General features: G+C 36.3%; 1 protein-coding gene across 1 annotated transcript in view; it reads right to left on the bottom strand.

The window, feature by feature from the left end:
* The window catches only part of IDE (insulin-degrading enzyme), a 92,119-nt gene that overhangs the window by 39,291 nt on the left and 33,923 nt on the right, over window positions 1-18,905 (bottom strand). Inside the window, 2 exon segments of the mRNA XM_010842200.1 lie at window positions 2,530-2,652; window positions 16,021-16,190. Coding sequence (XP_010840502.1) covers window positions 2,530-2,652; window positions 16,021-16,190 — 293 coding nt within the window.

Below are 18,905 nucleotides of genomic sequence, written 5' to 3'. Positions count from 1 at the left end.
TGTGACAGAGATTCTGCCACCTGGTTACTCTTCCTTTTCCCTCCTCCTAGAAGAAGGAGCAGACTATCTATTAATCCTCTAAGAGATCCTGTTTCTTCCACACACCCCTGAACTGTAAGGACACCTCTCCCAGACCTGTCATCAAATCCACTCAGCTGAGCACAGAACTCAGGTCACACAGGGAGACCAAACTGGAACAAAGAAACTCTTTGTTTCTTTCAGATGCTCGTTCTGTCACTTCCACTAAACCAAGAACACTGAGGGCAGGGTTCATGTCTGAGTCATCTGTTGTCATTATCACTTGCCCAGTAAGTGATTACTGAAATCATGTGTTTTATCTCAGGAGGACATGAACAAAAATACGTTTAGAAACCTATTCCTAGGACTAGGCTCTAAATACCAAGTGATTTTTTTGTTTTTACACTCCACAGACTTACCTACCTTTAGAAAGAACACAGAACACACACTTTTTTTTTTTAGCCTTTTCCTTGGACCCATTTTATATTCTCATTCTATTATCAAGTTAAAATAAACATAGGCGCTTATTTTCTACCTACAAAAGTAACAGTTGCCAATTTAGAAAACTTAGGAAAACAAAAGAAGGAAAAAAAAAAAAGAAAACAAAAGTCTCCTACAATCTCATGATTATGGAATGCTACAAACAGCTACCATTTATGGAGTATTTGGGGTGTCACCAGGTACTATGCACTTTTTCTGCATTATCTCAATTAAAGCTCACAACAGATATGAGGTACCACTTCCGTCTTAACAATGCAAAAACCGAAGAGCAGGGAACAGAAGTAACTTTGTTAGCTCCCAGCCACACCTTGGGTAGGTGGTGTGTTAGGAATTCAAACCCAAGCTCTCAGACTCTAGAGCATGAACTCTTAACTACTATAGCACATTATTACATTTCTGGTATGTTCTTCTACATTGTCTTATGTCTCCCATTTACGTCTATTAGAGTTTTTAAGAAATCCCCAAATGGGATCATATAGCATATAGCATTTTTATAGAGTGCTTTGGTTTTCTATTTAATACATTAAGAATATTTCCCATGCTATTAATACACTGTCATAAAACTATTTATTCATTCAATATTTATTTACTGAGTACCTATGATGTACCAAGCACTAACCCAGACAAATCAGTGAACAAAACAGTTTCTCTTCTCAAGTGACATATTCTGGCGCAGCAGACAATAAAGAATGTTTAATATTTCTTTAAATATTAAATATGTGATAATTTTTAAAGATAAATGTTTGATAAATGTTTTAAAGAACAATAAAGCAGCTGGGAGGTGAGAAAGTGAGAGAAGGGATGCTATTTTCTGTAAGATGTTCTATGATATAGCTATAAGATCACTAGTAATCTCCTATTAATGAACATTTAGCTTGCATCTAACTTTTTACTAACAAATACTATACTGAAACATCCTTGTACACCACCTGTTTGAACTCTGATGATTTCCTTAGACTGCACTTCTAGACGTAAAAATGTATTTTTTAAGGGTGATGCATCTTAAACTCTCCTCTGTAAAGTGTGGAGGAATTGCATCAATTGTATACACAACAAACACAAAAGAATACCTCTCTTCATAACAGGTATTAGTTAAAACAAAATCCAAACCAAGATTATGGTAATTTAATAGGGGAAACAACATATTATCATTAATTTGCACTTTTAGAATCAAACCTTTGTTGCTTTCTCATAGTTTTCCTAGTTTATAATCATCTGCCTTTTTAGTTTTCTGAATTTTAGAAGGTCAAATCTCTCAATCTTGTCCTTTATACTTCCTTTTCTTGCCTTTATATGTGTAGAGCACCAAAAAAAGTGAAAGTGCAGTCGCTCAGTCGCGTCCAACTCTTTGCAGCCCCATGGACAGCCCACCAGGCTCCTCTGTCCATGGGGTTTTCCAGGCAAGAGTACTGGAGTGGGCTGCCATTTCCTTCCCCAGGGGATCTTCCCAACCCAGGGATCAAACCTGGGACTCCTGCATTGCAGGCAGGCGCTTTACCATCTGAGTCACCAGGGAAGCTTCAACTTCCAACGATTGATATTAATCTGTATTTTCCTCAGGTCTCCATTTAAAATCTCCTAATCTGAAGCTCCAATACTCTGACCACCTGATGAGATGAGCCAATTCATCAGAAAAGACCCTGTTGCTGGGAAAGATTGAAGGCAGGAGAAGATGGGGATGGCAGAGGATGAGATGGTTGGATGGCATCACCGACTCAATGGACTGAGTTTGAGCAAGCTCCGGGAGATGAAGGACAGGGAAGCCTGGCATGCTGCAATCCATGGGGTCGCAAAGAGTCAGACACAACTGAGCAACTGAACAACAAGCTTCTTTTTAGAACATAGTGAGTTAAAAACAAATTCCCCTCCACATTTTCTCCAAGAAGATCATCTGCAAAGCCTCTAAACAGATAATAGGAAATATCTTATATTTTTCTTCCAATACTTTGAAAAAGTCAAAATGGAAAATCAGATAATCCAATTCTATGAAAAAATTTTAAAATTTCTTACCTCGACCTAAAACACAAATAGCCATTAAGTTCGATGAATAATAAGTAGAATGGAATTTCAGGAGCTCTTGTCTTACATCAATGCCTTCTTGGTTCGGTCTAGTCTCTAGAGTATATTTGTTACCTAAAAGGAATGAAAAACATTTCTAAGAAAAAGCAAAATATGTGAATTTTAAAGCTTCATAATTATTACTAACATTGCTTTAAGGTAAACTTAAAAAACAGAGTCCAAACAAACACATTCATAATGATTAGTCAAGTATGTTTGACCATAACCTGGATAAACAGGACAGTATAGAACAAACTAGTAAAATTTTATCTTAGAGCTTTCCCTCTGGAACTTGAAGCGCTTTATAAAAATTATAGTTCTTAAAATTCCTATGAGGTGGTAGGTATCATGAGCACTTACAAGACAAAAATGAGGTCCACATGGCCTCCATTCACACTTACTTTAATTTCCAATTCCCTAGGTAGCTCCAAAATTAATTGAACATAGTCACGGAGGGATCTTTTCGGAACTTGCCAAGTTACTTGTGGAAAGAAAGGTACTATTCTTGGCTGAAGCATTAAATTTGTGATGTGAATTCTCATGAATTTGATCTAGACTGGTAAAAATAGGATGCAATGCTATTCTTATAAGTCTCAAGCGATGTATACAGAGTACCACAATGAGATCTATTATGAAATTTAATAACTAATTCAATTAGGATAAAATGTGCATGTCAAGAGCAAATAGTCAAACTCTCTAAGTACTACATTTCTAATAAAGATCTTGCCATTTAAAGGCTGGGAGGTGGAATTTCAGTAATTGGTATCTCTCTAAAAATGGCATCTTGACTAGAAATACCTTAAAATCTAGTATAGTAACTTCTATTGTTCCCACTTATACTACTAAATGGGCTCCTGGCAGAACATATTCTTGACGTGTTTTCCCCTCCTTGGGTTATTATAATGGCTGATGAACTGGCATTTAGAGAATCTCTCTTTCACTAAACTAGGATCCAGAGAGAGCCACCAGATGGCGTTCTCAGATCCAGTCTTTATCCTTGAAGAGCTGCATTGTACTCTTAGCCAAGATTCATGTCCTGAATGCTTCAATCAACAGATCTAGTGGAGTGTGCAAGAAAAAGTCCAGCAAGTACTCAGTAACCTTTTTATAGTCAGAAAGCAATCAAATGTACTCATATTCACTGGCAGCAGCCTGCTAAAATCAAATTTACAGGTTCTTCTCAGTTTCAAGGAAGATCCAGTTCCACTCCAGATCTGCTCTACTTGAGGTCCTAAAACATCACCTTATTCTACCTGAGGGATCCAGATGATCTAAAAAGTATCCAGAGTCATAACTCCTCAGAGAAAGACAGAAAGAAAAGGACAACAACAACAACAACAACAAAAAGCTCCTTTTCTGGGTAATGGTTAAAAGTTCTCTCATATTAAGGTGAAATTTGAGTATATGCCTCCCTTTTTTACTAAAATGAAGGTTCTAGAGGCATCAGTTACAGAAGGACTAGGCCCTAGAGCTTCATTACTCATTTACACTGCAAAGCACAGATTCTTACAATATGTGCATTAAAATTGACCCAAGCTTGGAGAAATCACGTTTTATTTCAAGACTGTAAGTGTGATAGCGTTAGACAGAAATCACATTTTCAGTGTCAAGTGTGATCCGATGTGCCTATTCACAATCTGGTCAATATATTGTTTTTAAAACAAAACTTCAAATCAAAATATGTAAAGACAAAGGGTATGGCCTCTGTCTAGAACTTAAAATTCTTTCAGGTTGACTTGATTTTAGCTCATTCTGCTTTGATTTTAATATATCTGAATATCTTACCATTCTAATCCCTACCCTTTATCTTTAGGTTCATTTAAGAACACAGAGATAGGGACTTTCCTGTTGGTCCAGTGGCTAAGACTCCGTGCTCAAAATGCAGGGGGCCTAGGTTCAATCCTGCGTCAGGGAACTAGATCCCACATGCCACAATGAAGATCTAAGACCCTGCATATCACAACTGAAACCCAGCACAGCCAAATAAATAAATGTTTTAAAAATAAAAACAGATTAAAAAAAAACAAAATCCAACACAAAGATAAACCACAAACATACCCTGAATACACTAATAAGATATGTATCACTGGAAAAATACTTACAATGCCATAGTAAAAAGAGCCAGAGGACCACAACAGAATACTATACTGTAAAAAGAATGAATAACCCACTGTTCATATGCAACAGTGTGGAGGAACTTCACAACTTTCAGGTTTAATGCGAGAAGCCAGACACAAGACACGGAAACACTGTATTATTTATATAAAACATAAAAACAGGCTGAACTAATCTTAGCCATAAAAAGTCAGAATAGACGTGATCCTTGGGTAGGTGGATAATGACTACTGATAGGTACAAAAAGGTGTTGGTAATCTGTTTCTTGACTGGTGCATTCTGCTGAGGTTTTTGAAAATTCAATGAGCTGTATATAAATAAGAGCAGCATATTTATTCAATAGATTTTTCAAATAGCAGCAAAAGTAAAATAACCACAATAATTTATCAGAGCCACACACACTTTTCAGTATATTTATTAATATTTCAACAACAAATTAAAAGAAAAATGAGCCAAAGGGGCTATGTTGTAAACACAACCTGGCTCACCTAAGGCACAAAAATCTAGTGATTCTGCATCTCTGGCCAAATGGCTAAATAGAGACTCAATCACATTTGCTCTGAAAAGTGGCTTTTAGCCACAAAGATTCCATTCTGTGAAATCCACATATTCATTTATTTGCTACCTAGATGTTTCCAGGCTTTCTATTATGTAATGATAGAAGGGAACTCTGGTCCATTTGGGAACACAGCCCAGAATGCCAGTCCTGTATCCTAAGACGCTCCTGAATTAGAAAGAGGAAATGGTCTCCGCTATGACTCTCTTGGGGTCAGACAGTAAGCTCTTAATACATTGACAGAAAAACATGAATACTAGGAGTAAATGGGCCAAAGAGTCAGGCTAGTTATTAAGTTGATTAACCCTTTTATTAAATCTTTTAAAAAAGTTTTTTAAAAACAAGAAGGCTAGCTAGTGGAAGTTCTCAAGAAATAGTTGAGGAAATGAACAGAAAAGCAGGACATAACACAGAGAATACTTAAATTACTGAGCAGACTCTGTTGCTATCAGAGCCATCATCCCCAGGTAGGGAGGTGCAGATGAACAAGCGCTGCTTTGGTGTGAGCAGAGCTATCAGCTAATCCAGGGTCAATCGTCTTCTGGTTACATGACCTTGAACAAGACTTCCTTAGGCTCAATCTGCTGTCCCGACATTGGTAGACATACACCAAATTAAAAAAAAAAAAAGTGTAAAAAAGTGTAAGACTAATATTTAACAACCAGTTAATAGAATAAAAGTCTGATGATACCAAGCATTGTGGTGAAACGAGAACTCAGATGCTGCATAAGGGAGTGCAAACTGGATCAACTACTATAAGAAACAATTTGGCAATATCTGTGCAATCTAAAGACGTACATATCCTAATACACAGTAATTCTACTCCCAGAGTTTCACTCCTAGAACCCTAGAGAACTCTGTGTACAAGAAAACATGTGTAAGAATGTTTATAGCAGCACTATCGAATCAATAGGAAAAAGGATAAAGAATAGTAATGTATTCAATACATTTTTCAGAAAGCAGCAAAAAAAATTTATCAGAAACACATTCACCAATATGGATAACTCCTACAAATATACATTAAATGAAAAAATACAAGTGGTAGAGATTAGTTACAAAATACCGTTTTTATAAAACTAAAAAACTATACAACACATTGCTTAGAAATAAATGCATGACTTAGCAATGTTATCACTTGGGAGCAGGGAGGAAAATGCAATTAGGGAATTGTGCAACAGACGCTCAACTGTACTTGAAACGTTCTGTTTCTTCAAGTAGTGTGTAAAGAATGACCTGGGCCAAGCTTTTGTACTAATCTCTTTTATGACAAATAATAAATCTGTAAAAACATTAAAGAAATGAATATAATACTTGGTGTATAGAAGAAAATAGACAACCAATTGAAGCTACTTTTATTATGATTTGAATTGTAGGAGGTCCTGGCTTCTGAATATAGCATAGGATCCGTGTCATTAAAGTAGGGAAGAAAGCTCTGTAAATGGTCCAGATAACCTTCCTCTGCCTAAGAATCTGTATGTGGACAGCAATGTGAATATGGCTGGGATAACAAATACCAGTTCAGTCTCTACACATATATTGTCCTCATTTAGCACTAAGTCAGCAGGGACACTTCTATCAAATTAAAATGCTGCTACATAAATCTTGAATCCTACCTTTCTGGCTCTGTCACCATAAGAGTAAGCTCCAGCAGAAGACTGAGGCTGTCAGGGTTGCTGACTCACTGGGACCTTCCACTCTGGGCCTGCTAGGAGAGAGCACTGGCTTGGAGATTGGGAGATTCAGGGTTTCTCATCCTGACTCCATCATCTTCTAATTAAGCAACCCTGGAAAAGTCTACAAATATCTCAACATGGATACATGCCCAGTTGTTAAGAAAAAGGGTCAAACCCTGACCCTAGCTGTGAGGCACAGGCAAGTTTCTTTACCTCTCTAAGCTCCACTTTTCTTACTCATAAATAAGAATCATGAGAACCAATCTCACAGGATTGCTATGAGGATTAAATGAATTATCTGTGCTAAGGCTCAGCATAGCATCTATCAGACAATAATTACTTAACAGGAACTTGGGTTGCTATGAAATTTATGAAAAGTGATTAACGGATATTGAAGAGGGTTTTGTATATTGTAAGATCAGTAAATTTTATTCTATATTTTCATTACAAGAACTATGTGTGCTCACTCACTCAGTTGTGTTTGACTGCAACTCCATGGACTATGACCCACCAGGTTCCTCTGTCCATGGGATTTCCCAGGCAAGAATAATGGAGTAAGTTGCCATTTCCTTCTCCAGTTCTTCCCATGAACTATAAATCCTATTTTTTAAAAAAAGGCTTACAAACTCAGTACTAATGTCTATGAGTGCTGATTTTCAAGTAAACAGAATGTATTTTCCTGGAAAATTCTAAAGCCAGCCAAATAATTCTTATACTCTGTGGGAAAGACTGAGTTTGAAGTTTTAGAAATATGTTTGAGAAATCAAAGTTGTCTCCAACTATATGTCTCATAGGTTCTCAAGGAAAAGTCTATTTGTTAATTATAACCATGAAACTCTGAACTGTTCTCTGAAAACCCAAGATCCTGAAGGTTAGTTTAATATATCTATAGTTAGTTACTTGGAATTATTATAATCTTTTTTTTTTTTAAAGATTAAAAAAAAATCTCTTTCTTCTTGCTATAGAAATCTTCTAAAAATCCTGAAAGAAACCAAAGTCTTTGGATATCTATGAATTTTCCTAAAAAATTAAAAAGGATAATTCTTCTGTATCTGGGTAAGGACATGCAAGTGTGAGACATGAGTTACTAAAGAAAGGGGACTTGAAGTGAAAGCCTCTTAAATGCCACAATAAAGCAACTGTACACTTAAATTTCTAGTTTTCCATAGACACATTTCCTATGGGGGGAAAAAAAGGTACTAACAAAAGCCATGGAAAAACCTGGAGAATAATAAATGACTAAGCGGTCTAAACTATATCAAATATTTTTATATCTATGAATTATCATGATACTAAAAAAAAATAAATAAATTAGTCATCAGTCAAAGATGCCAGGGACCCAACTCAATATTTTGAAAACTGGTAAATAAAGGGAATGAATCAAACATTTATCTTGCTTTTTTCTATAACTGTACCACTGGGGAGCCAAATAGCAGAAAAGGAGATTTTCTTTTTATAGTAGTACTCAAGCAAATCAATATGAGAAAAAGTAACAGAATTAAAATTACAGGGGTGATGCATTTGAGGACAGTTGTTATCAACATAAACAGAGAGCAAACTAGACATTACATGCCCCTCAACGAAAGAACACATCACCATCTATGAAGCCTTCTTCAAAAACAGATAAACATGAATCTAATCAGGCCTCTATATCCAACTGCCAACTTGTGGGAATACAGAAGAAAGAGGAATATATTAAACTATGTTGCTGGGAATGCAATCAGCAAAAGCTAGGCTATGAAAAGTCCTACATAACAAACATCCTGATTTTCAATAAATAAATTCCAGGGAGTCAAAAGGAGGGAGTGGAGGAGAGAGATGACTATTTGAAACTAATAGACTATTTGAAACTTAAGTGGATCCTAATTCAAATAAATTTTAAAAATTAAAACTTTCATTAGACAACTAGAATTTGAACACTACCTGCATAGTTGGTGATATTAATGATAATGGTACTTTTACCATGTTTTTTAAAGAGTCATTATCTTTACAGACATATATTGAAATATGTGTGATGATATGATGTCTGGGATCTCTTCAAAATAATGTAAGATGGTGACTGGGAATGTGGGTCAGATAGGACTGGCCAGGGGCAAAGTGATGTATACGCAGGGTTCTTAACAATATTTTGTCTACTTTTATATGTTCCAAATTGTTCACTTAGAAAGGAATGGAGAGACGAAACGGAGAAAAAAGTAAGTAACTTTTACTGGGGTCTAAATTTTGTGTCATTATCATCATCCCAGTGTATCATGAGGTGTTCAACTACCTTCTGGCTGATATTTCACAATATTTTTTGGTTCTAATCTATTTCCCTACTCCTTCCTACAAAAGCATCCTTTATTATGGCCAAACTTCTCTAACTCAGGTTCTCCAAACGACACTGGGCTCACTCCTTGGTCTTTGTCTCTCATCATGATTTTGGGGGTCAATCTAACATCTCGATTCCTGGGTTGGGAAGATCCGCTGGAGAAGGGATAGACTACCCACTGCAGTATTCTTGGGCTTCCCTTGTGGCTCTGCTGGTAAAGAATCCATCTGCAATGTGGGAGACCTGGGTTCGATCCCTGCGTTGCAAAGATCCCCTGGAGAAGGGAAAGGTTACCCACTCCAGTATTCTGGCCTGGAGAATTTCATGGACTGTACAGTCCATGGGGTCGCCAAGAAGCGGACGCGACTGAGTGACTTTCATTTCACTACCATTATCATAAGAAACACAGACTTGAAGTTCAGGCTGACCTGATACTGAATCCCATAACCTACAGACACTTCTACTACCAGCCTCCCTCTTTTCCCTCCGCCCTGTATCCCCCACAAGCCTATGAAACTTTGGTCTACTTATTCTGTCAGCATTAATTTTGGCATCTGTCAAATGCATGATGAAAATTTCAGTACTGTGGTGAAGGTTAAGTGAAATCATATTAGGTAAAACGTCTGCCCAGTGGGTGGCACTTAATGCTCATACAATAAATAATAGTTCCTTTTCTTCTAAGAGTGACTCTTCCTCTTCTTAAGACAATCCTACCCACCCTTCAGGAAAATTCAACTTGCACCTCCTCTGAGATCCTGGAGAATTTATTTCTAGGCAATCATAAAGCAGGAGGAATAGTACAGTGGTTAAGGGCACCAGACCTGGCTCTAGCAATCAAAAGCTGAGTGACCCTAAGCAATTTAATTACCTCTCTAAAGTCTTAGTTCACTCATCTATAAGATAGAAATAATAAGGGCATGTACCTACTGGGGATATTGTGAGAATTAAGTTAAATAATCCAGGCAAAGTGCTTAGTGCAGCAATCAATAAAAATTGGCAAGGAGGAAAAAAGAGAAAATCAAGTCTGAGATTATACTCCAGTGAAATTCTGAGTTTGACTTGCCTCTCCAACTAAACTAAAAGTATCTTTAGTGCAAAGACATTAATTTACACTTCTTTGCATTTTCTAATGCACTTTACATGTAGAAGACCTTTAAAAAATTACTTGTCAACAAAGAGAGAATCTGAGCGTATGTATAATACCGTACTCAGATTTCTATAATCCTTTGTGGTATGTGCTACAAAGCATAACTGTCACGTAACAATTAAGACAGAAAAACATCACCTGTATCTAAGTACAGCCCCACCCTCTGTTTCCAGGTGCCCTCCCACTTTGTCTTTCTTTCCATTAAGGAGTGCCTGTTTTGTTTCCCTCACCCACATCCTGATTTTTTTCTATTTCCTTTGCTGACTGACTAAACCCAGTTGCTCCCACAGTGTCTGCTGGGTTAGGTTTAGAGAAACAGATCACTAAGAATAATCAGAACTAAATTTTTCCTTTCCTGTTCCAAACAACTTTAAAAAATTCAACTGCTTCTGCTTTTATTTCATGGAGAGGCAGAGAAAAAAAATTTTTTTAAGGCAACAGGGCAGAGAAAAGGCATAAAATTTATCAGCAACTGTGGAACTATAACTAAAGGTGTATGTGAGTGACAAATGAAGGGGCAAAGGGAATGTTATCACCAACCAGTGGTTCAGCTTAAAAAGAGAACAGGAGAACATTTCTCTAATAACACTGTCCTACAATCACTGCATCAAACCCACTGCATCAAGTTGTGGTTGCCCCTCACAACTTCATGGCAAAGACTTTTTTAAAATTTTGCTATTTTTCACAGCTGTGTGTGTGTGCTCTGTCGCTCAGTCATGTTTGACTCTTTATGACCCCATGGACTTGTAGCCCACCAAGCTCCTCTGTCCATGGGATTCTTTTTGGCAAGATTACTGGAGTGGGTTGCCATTTCCTCCTCCAAGGGGATCTTCCTGACCCAGCAATTGAACCTGCATCTCCTACATTGGCAGGAGGATTCTTTACCACTATGTCACTGATCCTCTATCATACTGTAATTACAGAACCTCTCATTTACTGAGTACTATTAGGACCAGACTTTTGGCTAACCACTTTATACCAACCAGACATGGGAGGAAACTGAGGCTTACAGAAGTTAAGAAACTGGCCTACTCTTGGCTGGTCAGTGGTAGAACAATGATTCAACCTCAGCACAGCTCGCCATCAGAGAACAAGCTTTACATCACAGAGGAATCTGCTACTGGGAGGTGGGATTCCTGGCTGAAGTCTGAGGCTAGAGAGATCACATAGGGAGTTAATGAGACACGTGTGTGGAGACAGATTTAGCACATAACTACAAAAATGGCTTTCAAACAAAGGAACTGACTCTAAATAGCCTTTGCCTATTTCTCTTTCTCTAATGAACTGCTTTTATCTTTCACTTACTTACTTACAGAAGTTTTTATCTTTTACTTACTTACTTACAGACGTTCTTATCTGCTATACTGCCTTGCAAACATTTTCACTTTGTCTTTTTTGTGTCTGTACTGAACAGAAATTTTAAGTTTTAATGTAATCAAATTTATATTTAAATATATGCTTTACCATTAAAAATATGGTTTGTGATATGTATGCTTGAGAACACTTTTCCTAGCTTAATATTTTTTTAAAAATATTTTCTTCTAAAAGTTATATAAAGTTTTTTTCTATAATTAGGTCCAATCAACCTAGAATTTATTTTTGTGCATGGTGTGAGAGGAGATCTAATTTTATTCATCTCTACCAGTCATTGAAAGGTCCACCCTTTCCTTACTCATTTGTCATGTGCCTCTGTCTTATGTCTAAGTTTCCAAACATTTGTGGATATGCTTCTAGGGTTCATAACCTGTTCTACTGTTATCTTCAGGTACTTTTGCATCAATTTCACTGCTTTAACAACTAAAGTCTTGCTACCTGGTAGAAGTAGTGTCTTCTTTGTTGTTCTTCAAAATTATCTTAGTTATTCTTGGCCCTTTACTCTTTCATATTAATTTATAATCAGATTATAAGATTATTAAAAAGAAAAAAACAAAAAAAAACCTCATGCTTTCAAATGGCACAATACTGAATTTAGATAAATTCAGGGTGAAATGTATCTTGTAATATTGAGTTTACCCATCCATGAACATGGTTTATCTTCTCATTTACTCAGGCATTCTTTTACATCCATTATATATTTCTTGCTCCTCTGTTAGTGTTATTTTTAAACACCTTATAGCTATTTTTATATTATGAACAAAGTATTTCCTGTAGTATTTTTCTAATTGATTACTATCGATACAAGAAAAGGGGTCACCCAGGTGGCGCTAGTGGTAAAGAATTTGCCTGCTAATACAGGAGACTCAAGAGACTCAGGTTCAATCTGGAGAAGGCCATGGTAACCCACTCCAGTATTTTTGCCTGGAGAAGCCCATGGACAGAAGAGCCTGGCAGGCTACAGTCCAAGGGGTCACAAAAGAGTCAGACACAACTGAAGCAACTGAGCACACACGCAAAATACAAGAATGCAATTTTAGCGCTTCTCTTCTTTTGACAACAGTGGTGAATTATCTTATTTTTGATGATTAATCTGAAGATCTTGAATTTTTTCTGCAATCATATCATATGGAAGCAAGAAGTTTTCTCTTTCTTCCTTTCAACCTCTTACTTATCACTTGTTTTTTCCCTTGACTTCCTGTAATGACTGGTACCTATAGCAGAGCTGAACAAAAAAAGTGATTAGAAGGTATTCTTCGTTTTTGTCTTTCAACAGAAATCCCTTTGAAACTTCAGAATTAATCATGTTTGACATAAGCCTTTATCAACTCAAAGAGTTTTTTTGTTGTTTTGTTCATGAATGAGTGCTTTTTTGTTGCTTTGTTCATGAAGGTGTTTTAACAAATGCTTTTCTTGAGTCTACTGAAATGACTGCCTATCACTTTGAATTACTTAAACTGTGGAACCCACTCGATTGTGAGGAAATAAATTTAACGTATTGAAAGAACTAAATTAAAAAATATATATATATATAACAGAGGGTACCAGACTACATCTGAAAATATAAGATAGGTAATGTTTGGTAAAACTTTTGTTCCAGTGGCTTACATGTGCCGTGAATAAAATGTACTGTGGGTTGTATAAAGAAAAGTTTGAAAGCCACTGACCACTTTTTCAGTACATGAAAAAGTACTGTTAAGGACAAGCATTTTATTGTAAGGTTTTCTTAAAACCACACAATGCTTGATCTTTGCTCATTTAAAAACACCTAGCTTTAAAGTATTATTAATATTAAAATAAACCACATTCCCTAGATGGACAAAATGGGCCACATTCATAGAATCATCTGAATTACTAAAAAATAATAATAAAAATAACTTTAGTATGACTTCTGACAAGGTTTGTTCTGCAAGAATAACTTTAAGTAAGGGTATTTATTACAGCTTTTATCACATTTTCAAACTTGTCTGTGACCTTAACAATGGACAGAACCTCTACTCCAAAAAAGCTCAACATTAGTTTATATTTCTAAAATCAACAGGTAACTTAGTGTTTGCATTCCTTACATCACACTTTCTGTACTTTTGTACCAAGTCTGGCTAACTCACCTCTCAGCTGTTTATATTACTTCATACTTTGTTGACTAACTGCCTTGTCAGAGGTTATAAAAACAAATATGCTCCTAAATTCCACCTCTACATAATTGACCATTCAATGTTTTTCTTCACTTATCACTCCTGATACCTTAAGATATCTTACGATTGTTTTGTGTTTGTGACCAGAGGCAATACTGCTCACCTTATTCACTGGATTTATTTCTGGAAGATCTGTGGCTGCTTCCTGATTATGCTGACTGTGATTTATCACCAGTGAGACCATTTTAAAGGAGGCAACTCCCAAAAAAGAGTTCTAACACGTTCTGACAATAGCAGCATTGTTGGTGGAAGCACCTAACCTGCCAAAGGGACTATTTAAAGGACAACAGTCATTGGATGTAGTGATTTTGAAATTTGGTTTTTAAATTCATATTCCCTCGATATACCATGTATGCTCATGTCTTCTATAAAAACCACTTTTCAGAAAATTAATCATTACATAGACATTTTAAGGACCACAATATTCACCTTAGCAAAGATACAAGGTGCCAAGTGTTACAAGTCTAAAGAATACAGTATCGCTGCTTCTAATTGGAGTTTTTATAGACTCCTATTTTGCTATGCTAATTCCCTGGTTGCTGCTGGATATATTGGAATGATATTCAAACTGAAAGAAGGCTGGCTTCATAGTCTTTTTCAAAAGTCCCCAAAATAAACTTATAAGCATAAATTTAAGTACACTAAACAATCTATTTTTTTTATGCTATTTTATAATCCCCAAAGCAGTGTTTTAAAAATCATAGCAACCTTTCACAATGATTACATCTGGTAAAGTGGGAATGGCAACAGTCAATAAAGAAAAGGGCAACTTTTTGTTTTTGCTTTTTTAAAACATACTTTTGTATTATTTAAATATTTTAGCTGTACTTTTTAATGAAAAACTGAATAAAGAAAAAGGGTACAATTACAAAATCAGGTATCTTCAAATTTATTTTATGCTACTCCCTGTCATCCCATCTCTAATCTTCTACTAGGATGTTGCAGTACTTTGACAGCAGGGACCTTGTATATCTTCTACAGTCAGGCCTGGAGCAGACGCCATGCATTTACCTATCTATAGATAGTAGAGGCAGAGGCAATGGGAGTAGGGGATTCAATAACCCTTGAAGTAGACATCCTATTTATTCAGAATAAAGAGCTCTATTATCTCCTCTCCTTGAAATGCTGGTTAATATCTACTCACAACTCTTAACTGCTCTGCTCCTGAAATAGCTAGACTCCTATTTGTATGGGATGGCCAGAGGTACCCTCTAGAGGGCTAAATAACTGGTTAGGCCACTGTTATTACAATTTTGAGAATATCATTTCATATATTACATTCAAAGTCCAATGCCAGAATCCTTCTGTTGTGCACCTTAAAATTACATAATATTGTACACTGACTACACTTCAATTAAAAAAAAACATCCAATGCCAAGAGCCCAACTCTTATTGACATCTTTTTTTTTGAACTACTAGCCAAAATGTTACTCATCCGTTAAAAGAATGATTACCACTTCATTCTTACTATTTCTAAAATCTAAATTTAATTTTATATCTTGTTATCCAATAAACTTGTTTCATATTTTGTTACTCTTCCTTATCATTAACCTATCACCTTCTGCACAAAGCTCAAATACCTAAGCTTTAACCCTTTTTTTAGGTCAAATATAGGTGTTTCCCCAAAGACCTGCCAAACAACATACATGTAGGGGTATGGTTTAAGAAATATCAGGGCAGGACTTCCCTAGTGGCCCAGGGGCTAACAATCTGCCTTGCAATGCAGGGGACGCAGGTTTGACCCTGGTCAGGGAACCAAGACCCCACGTGCCACAGAGCAACAAAGTCTCTGTGCTTCAGAGTCGACTCACCACAACTAAAGTCTGTTTGCTGCAACAAAGATCCTCATGCATGATGCAACTAAGACCCGACACAAGCAAATAAACAATTATTAAAAAAAAAAAAAAGAAAGACCAGGGAGGAACAATGATATAACAACCACTTATCAGCTCCAAACTCTAAGGAGTTCTGCAATCTTCTATCCTAAGCTGTAAAATACAATACTGGGCAAAGAGGCCATGGTTTAAATGAGGTTAAGGAGAACTAATGCATTAAAGCCGCTGGTGACAAACCTGTTCCAAATTTACTGAAGGGATGTTTGGGATTCCCTGTAGCTTTTTCCAGCTGAAAGAGTCTCCAGGCATCGTTCATCACATTCTTCTCATGTTCTGAATCAACTGCATTCACCTCTCTGTCTTTGCAGCTCTCATCAAACAAGGGGCACAGGAAAAACTGTGCAAATCTAAGGGTGTGAAACATAATTAACAATTTGAAAGTTGTTATTTTAAGAGTGGCCTCAGAAAAATGTTTTAAAAAAATGTTTGAAACTTAGGAAATAGGAATTCTACAGAATCAGAGAAAACTAAAACTGCTACAAAGAGAAAAGGAACATAAGTTCTAAGTAATATAAGAAAAAAATAATATTATACATATGTAAATTCAGAGAACTCTACCCCAGATATGTCACCTAATTAGTGAAAATATAAAAAGATTAACCTCTGATTTTGACAATTCCCATGTGTTGTTACTGTATCACCTAGCAATTCACCAGTTGGGTATCCTAAAATTCAACTCAATTGATATCATGAGATCTCACAGGTCCTACAAGACTCATCCCTCCCTCTCACCCCTTCCTCTCTGTCCCCAACTTCAAACACCAACCACAGGTCCAGGTTGTCACCTGGGCTTCTGACCAACCGCTACAGATCACAGATCAGAGGCTCCCACAACCACCTCCTTGGGTGCAATTAATATTCTAGATCAGCTACAGGACTCAGAGAAACATTTTACTTACTAGATTACTGAATTTATTATAAAAGGATATGATTCAAGAACAGCTAGATGAAAGAGATGTGTAAAGCAAAGTATGTGGGAAGGGTACGGAGCTTCTATGCCCTCTGGGTAGGCCACTCTCCCCACATCTTCACTTGTTCACCAATCTGTAGGCTCTCCAAACTTCAAAAGAATTGAGTAAATCACTGGGCATTGGTGTCTGAAATCAACCTCCAGCTTGTGGACTGAAAGTTCCAACCTTCTAAATACAGGGCTGGTTCCCCTGGCAACCAACACTTAGCCTCAAATTATCAAGGGACTTTCCTAAAGTCACTTCATTAAAATAACAAAATGCAACTTTATGGCTCTCAACACTAAGGAAATTCCAAGAGTTTCAGGAGCTATGGTCTAGGATAAGGGACAAAGGCCAAATATATATTTCCTAATATAAATCACAATACAACAATAAAAAGTCAGGGCAGACTTGCAAAACAGTGGGGCAGATTTGTAAGACAACAGCAATCTAATCTATCTATTTAAGATTTGCAATTTGGGATGTTTATAAAAATCTCTGTTGTACATGGCTAATTCTCCAAGAAAGGAAAACGCTGCTGATAGTTCTCAGGCAATAAATATTAAATTTAGTTTTAAGTGCAATTTCACTAAGACTCAGGCATTTTAGGACAAACTAAGTGACCTATTTAAAAGGCTCTATTCGAATATTTTTCCTTCTTAAGAACTTTATAATTAGTGAAAAAAATAATAGTGTAAAAAACATATGACAGTGGTTTGACTAAGATATAATCATGGACTTTTATGAAATATTAAGAGAATTTTTAAAATTTAAAAGCAGTGGTTTGACAAATAAAATGGCGTGTAACTTTAACATAAGTAACCTATATTTTTCTTGAGGTTGTTCTTTAATAGTACTACCAAAGCTGAACTAAGATTCCTTTAGTTAATAAATTAACTCTTTTACACCAGGTTGCAATTTAAATCATGATTTCATATAGTAATTCTTAAATTTAGACCCTATCTTATAAAAAAAAAAACATCCAGAATTCAGATAAAGCTGAGAGCAGAGACTGTCTGAACAGGACTGCTATTCAGTGGGCCCAGAGACTCCTGGGTTTACAAACGTCTCAGCAATTGCACCTCACAGGGCAGCCATCAAAGACACTGTTCCCACTACTTGGTATTATTTTAAGCACACAGTGAATACAGTCCTGTGCTAAGTACTGTACACATACCAGCCCGAAGGGAAACTCTATCTGGAGCCTATAATTAATGATATACGGAAACAGATAATTCTGGACATATAACCACTTTCACCTACCTCAATACACTCAGGCTGGGAAAAGTACCTAATAGCTACATACCATAGCTGGACAAAGCCACATAAAGGGTCATAATTATGACACAGTATAATCAGTACTTTTAAAAGATGCCCTATACAAGCTGCTTTTTTTTTTTTTCACTCTGATCCAAGTAACAGACATCCTCCATCATACAGAGATCTATTATATGAACATCTGCTGAGGCATTTGTAAAGCAGGAAATTAAATTCGGTGTATGATCCCAAGGAACTCATTAATGGAAGTCTTCTGGGGATACATACAAAAGATGATTACATCTCAAAGCTGCTGCCTAAAGACTGAAACATAAGCTAGAGTAAGTAAGAGACTACTCTGACCCAGTCCTGTATCCTGAACCCATGCCTTTGTTCTTCTGTTAATGTTCTTTGTGCTACAGAACAAATTCAAACTATTAGGTTTGGGGAAAAAAATGACTATTAATTTAAATAAGCAATTAAAGCTGAGAATTAAAAACTGTGAAATCAAACTTCATTATAGATCCATCAAAATCACTGCAGAATTACACCTTCTTGGTAACACAGAGAACTATAAAAATTCACCAAGGGAAAAATTACACTTTGAACAAACAATGAATCAAATCACTGATATAATGAAAAATTAAATACTGTTAGCCGCTTAGAAAATTGACCAAGAAATTTAATTAGCCTAATGGAGGCTGCTCCAGAAAATACTTTCACAAAATATCCCCAGGGTTGAAACAGCAGGTCAAAACATTCTGTATCCATTAAATATCCTTGAGGACTGAGGAAATAAAGGAGAACAGAATATTTAAGTTCTTGTATTCTGGAACAGAAATATGTTTGAAAAGA

The sequence above is a fragment of the Bison bison genome, unplaced genomic scaffold, assembly GCF_000754665.1.
Source record: "Bison bison bison isolate TAMUID 2011002044 unplaced genomic scaffold, Bison_UMD1.0 scf7180017864172, whole genome shotgun sequence".
Taxonomy (NCBI): Eukaryota; Metazoa; Chordata; class Mammalia; order Artiodactyla; family Bovidae; genus Bison; species Bison bison.
This window is presented reverse-complemented; position numbering and strand designations above follow the sequence as displayed.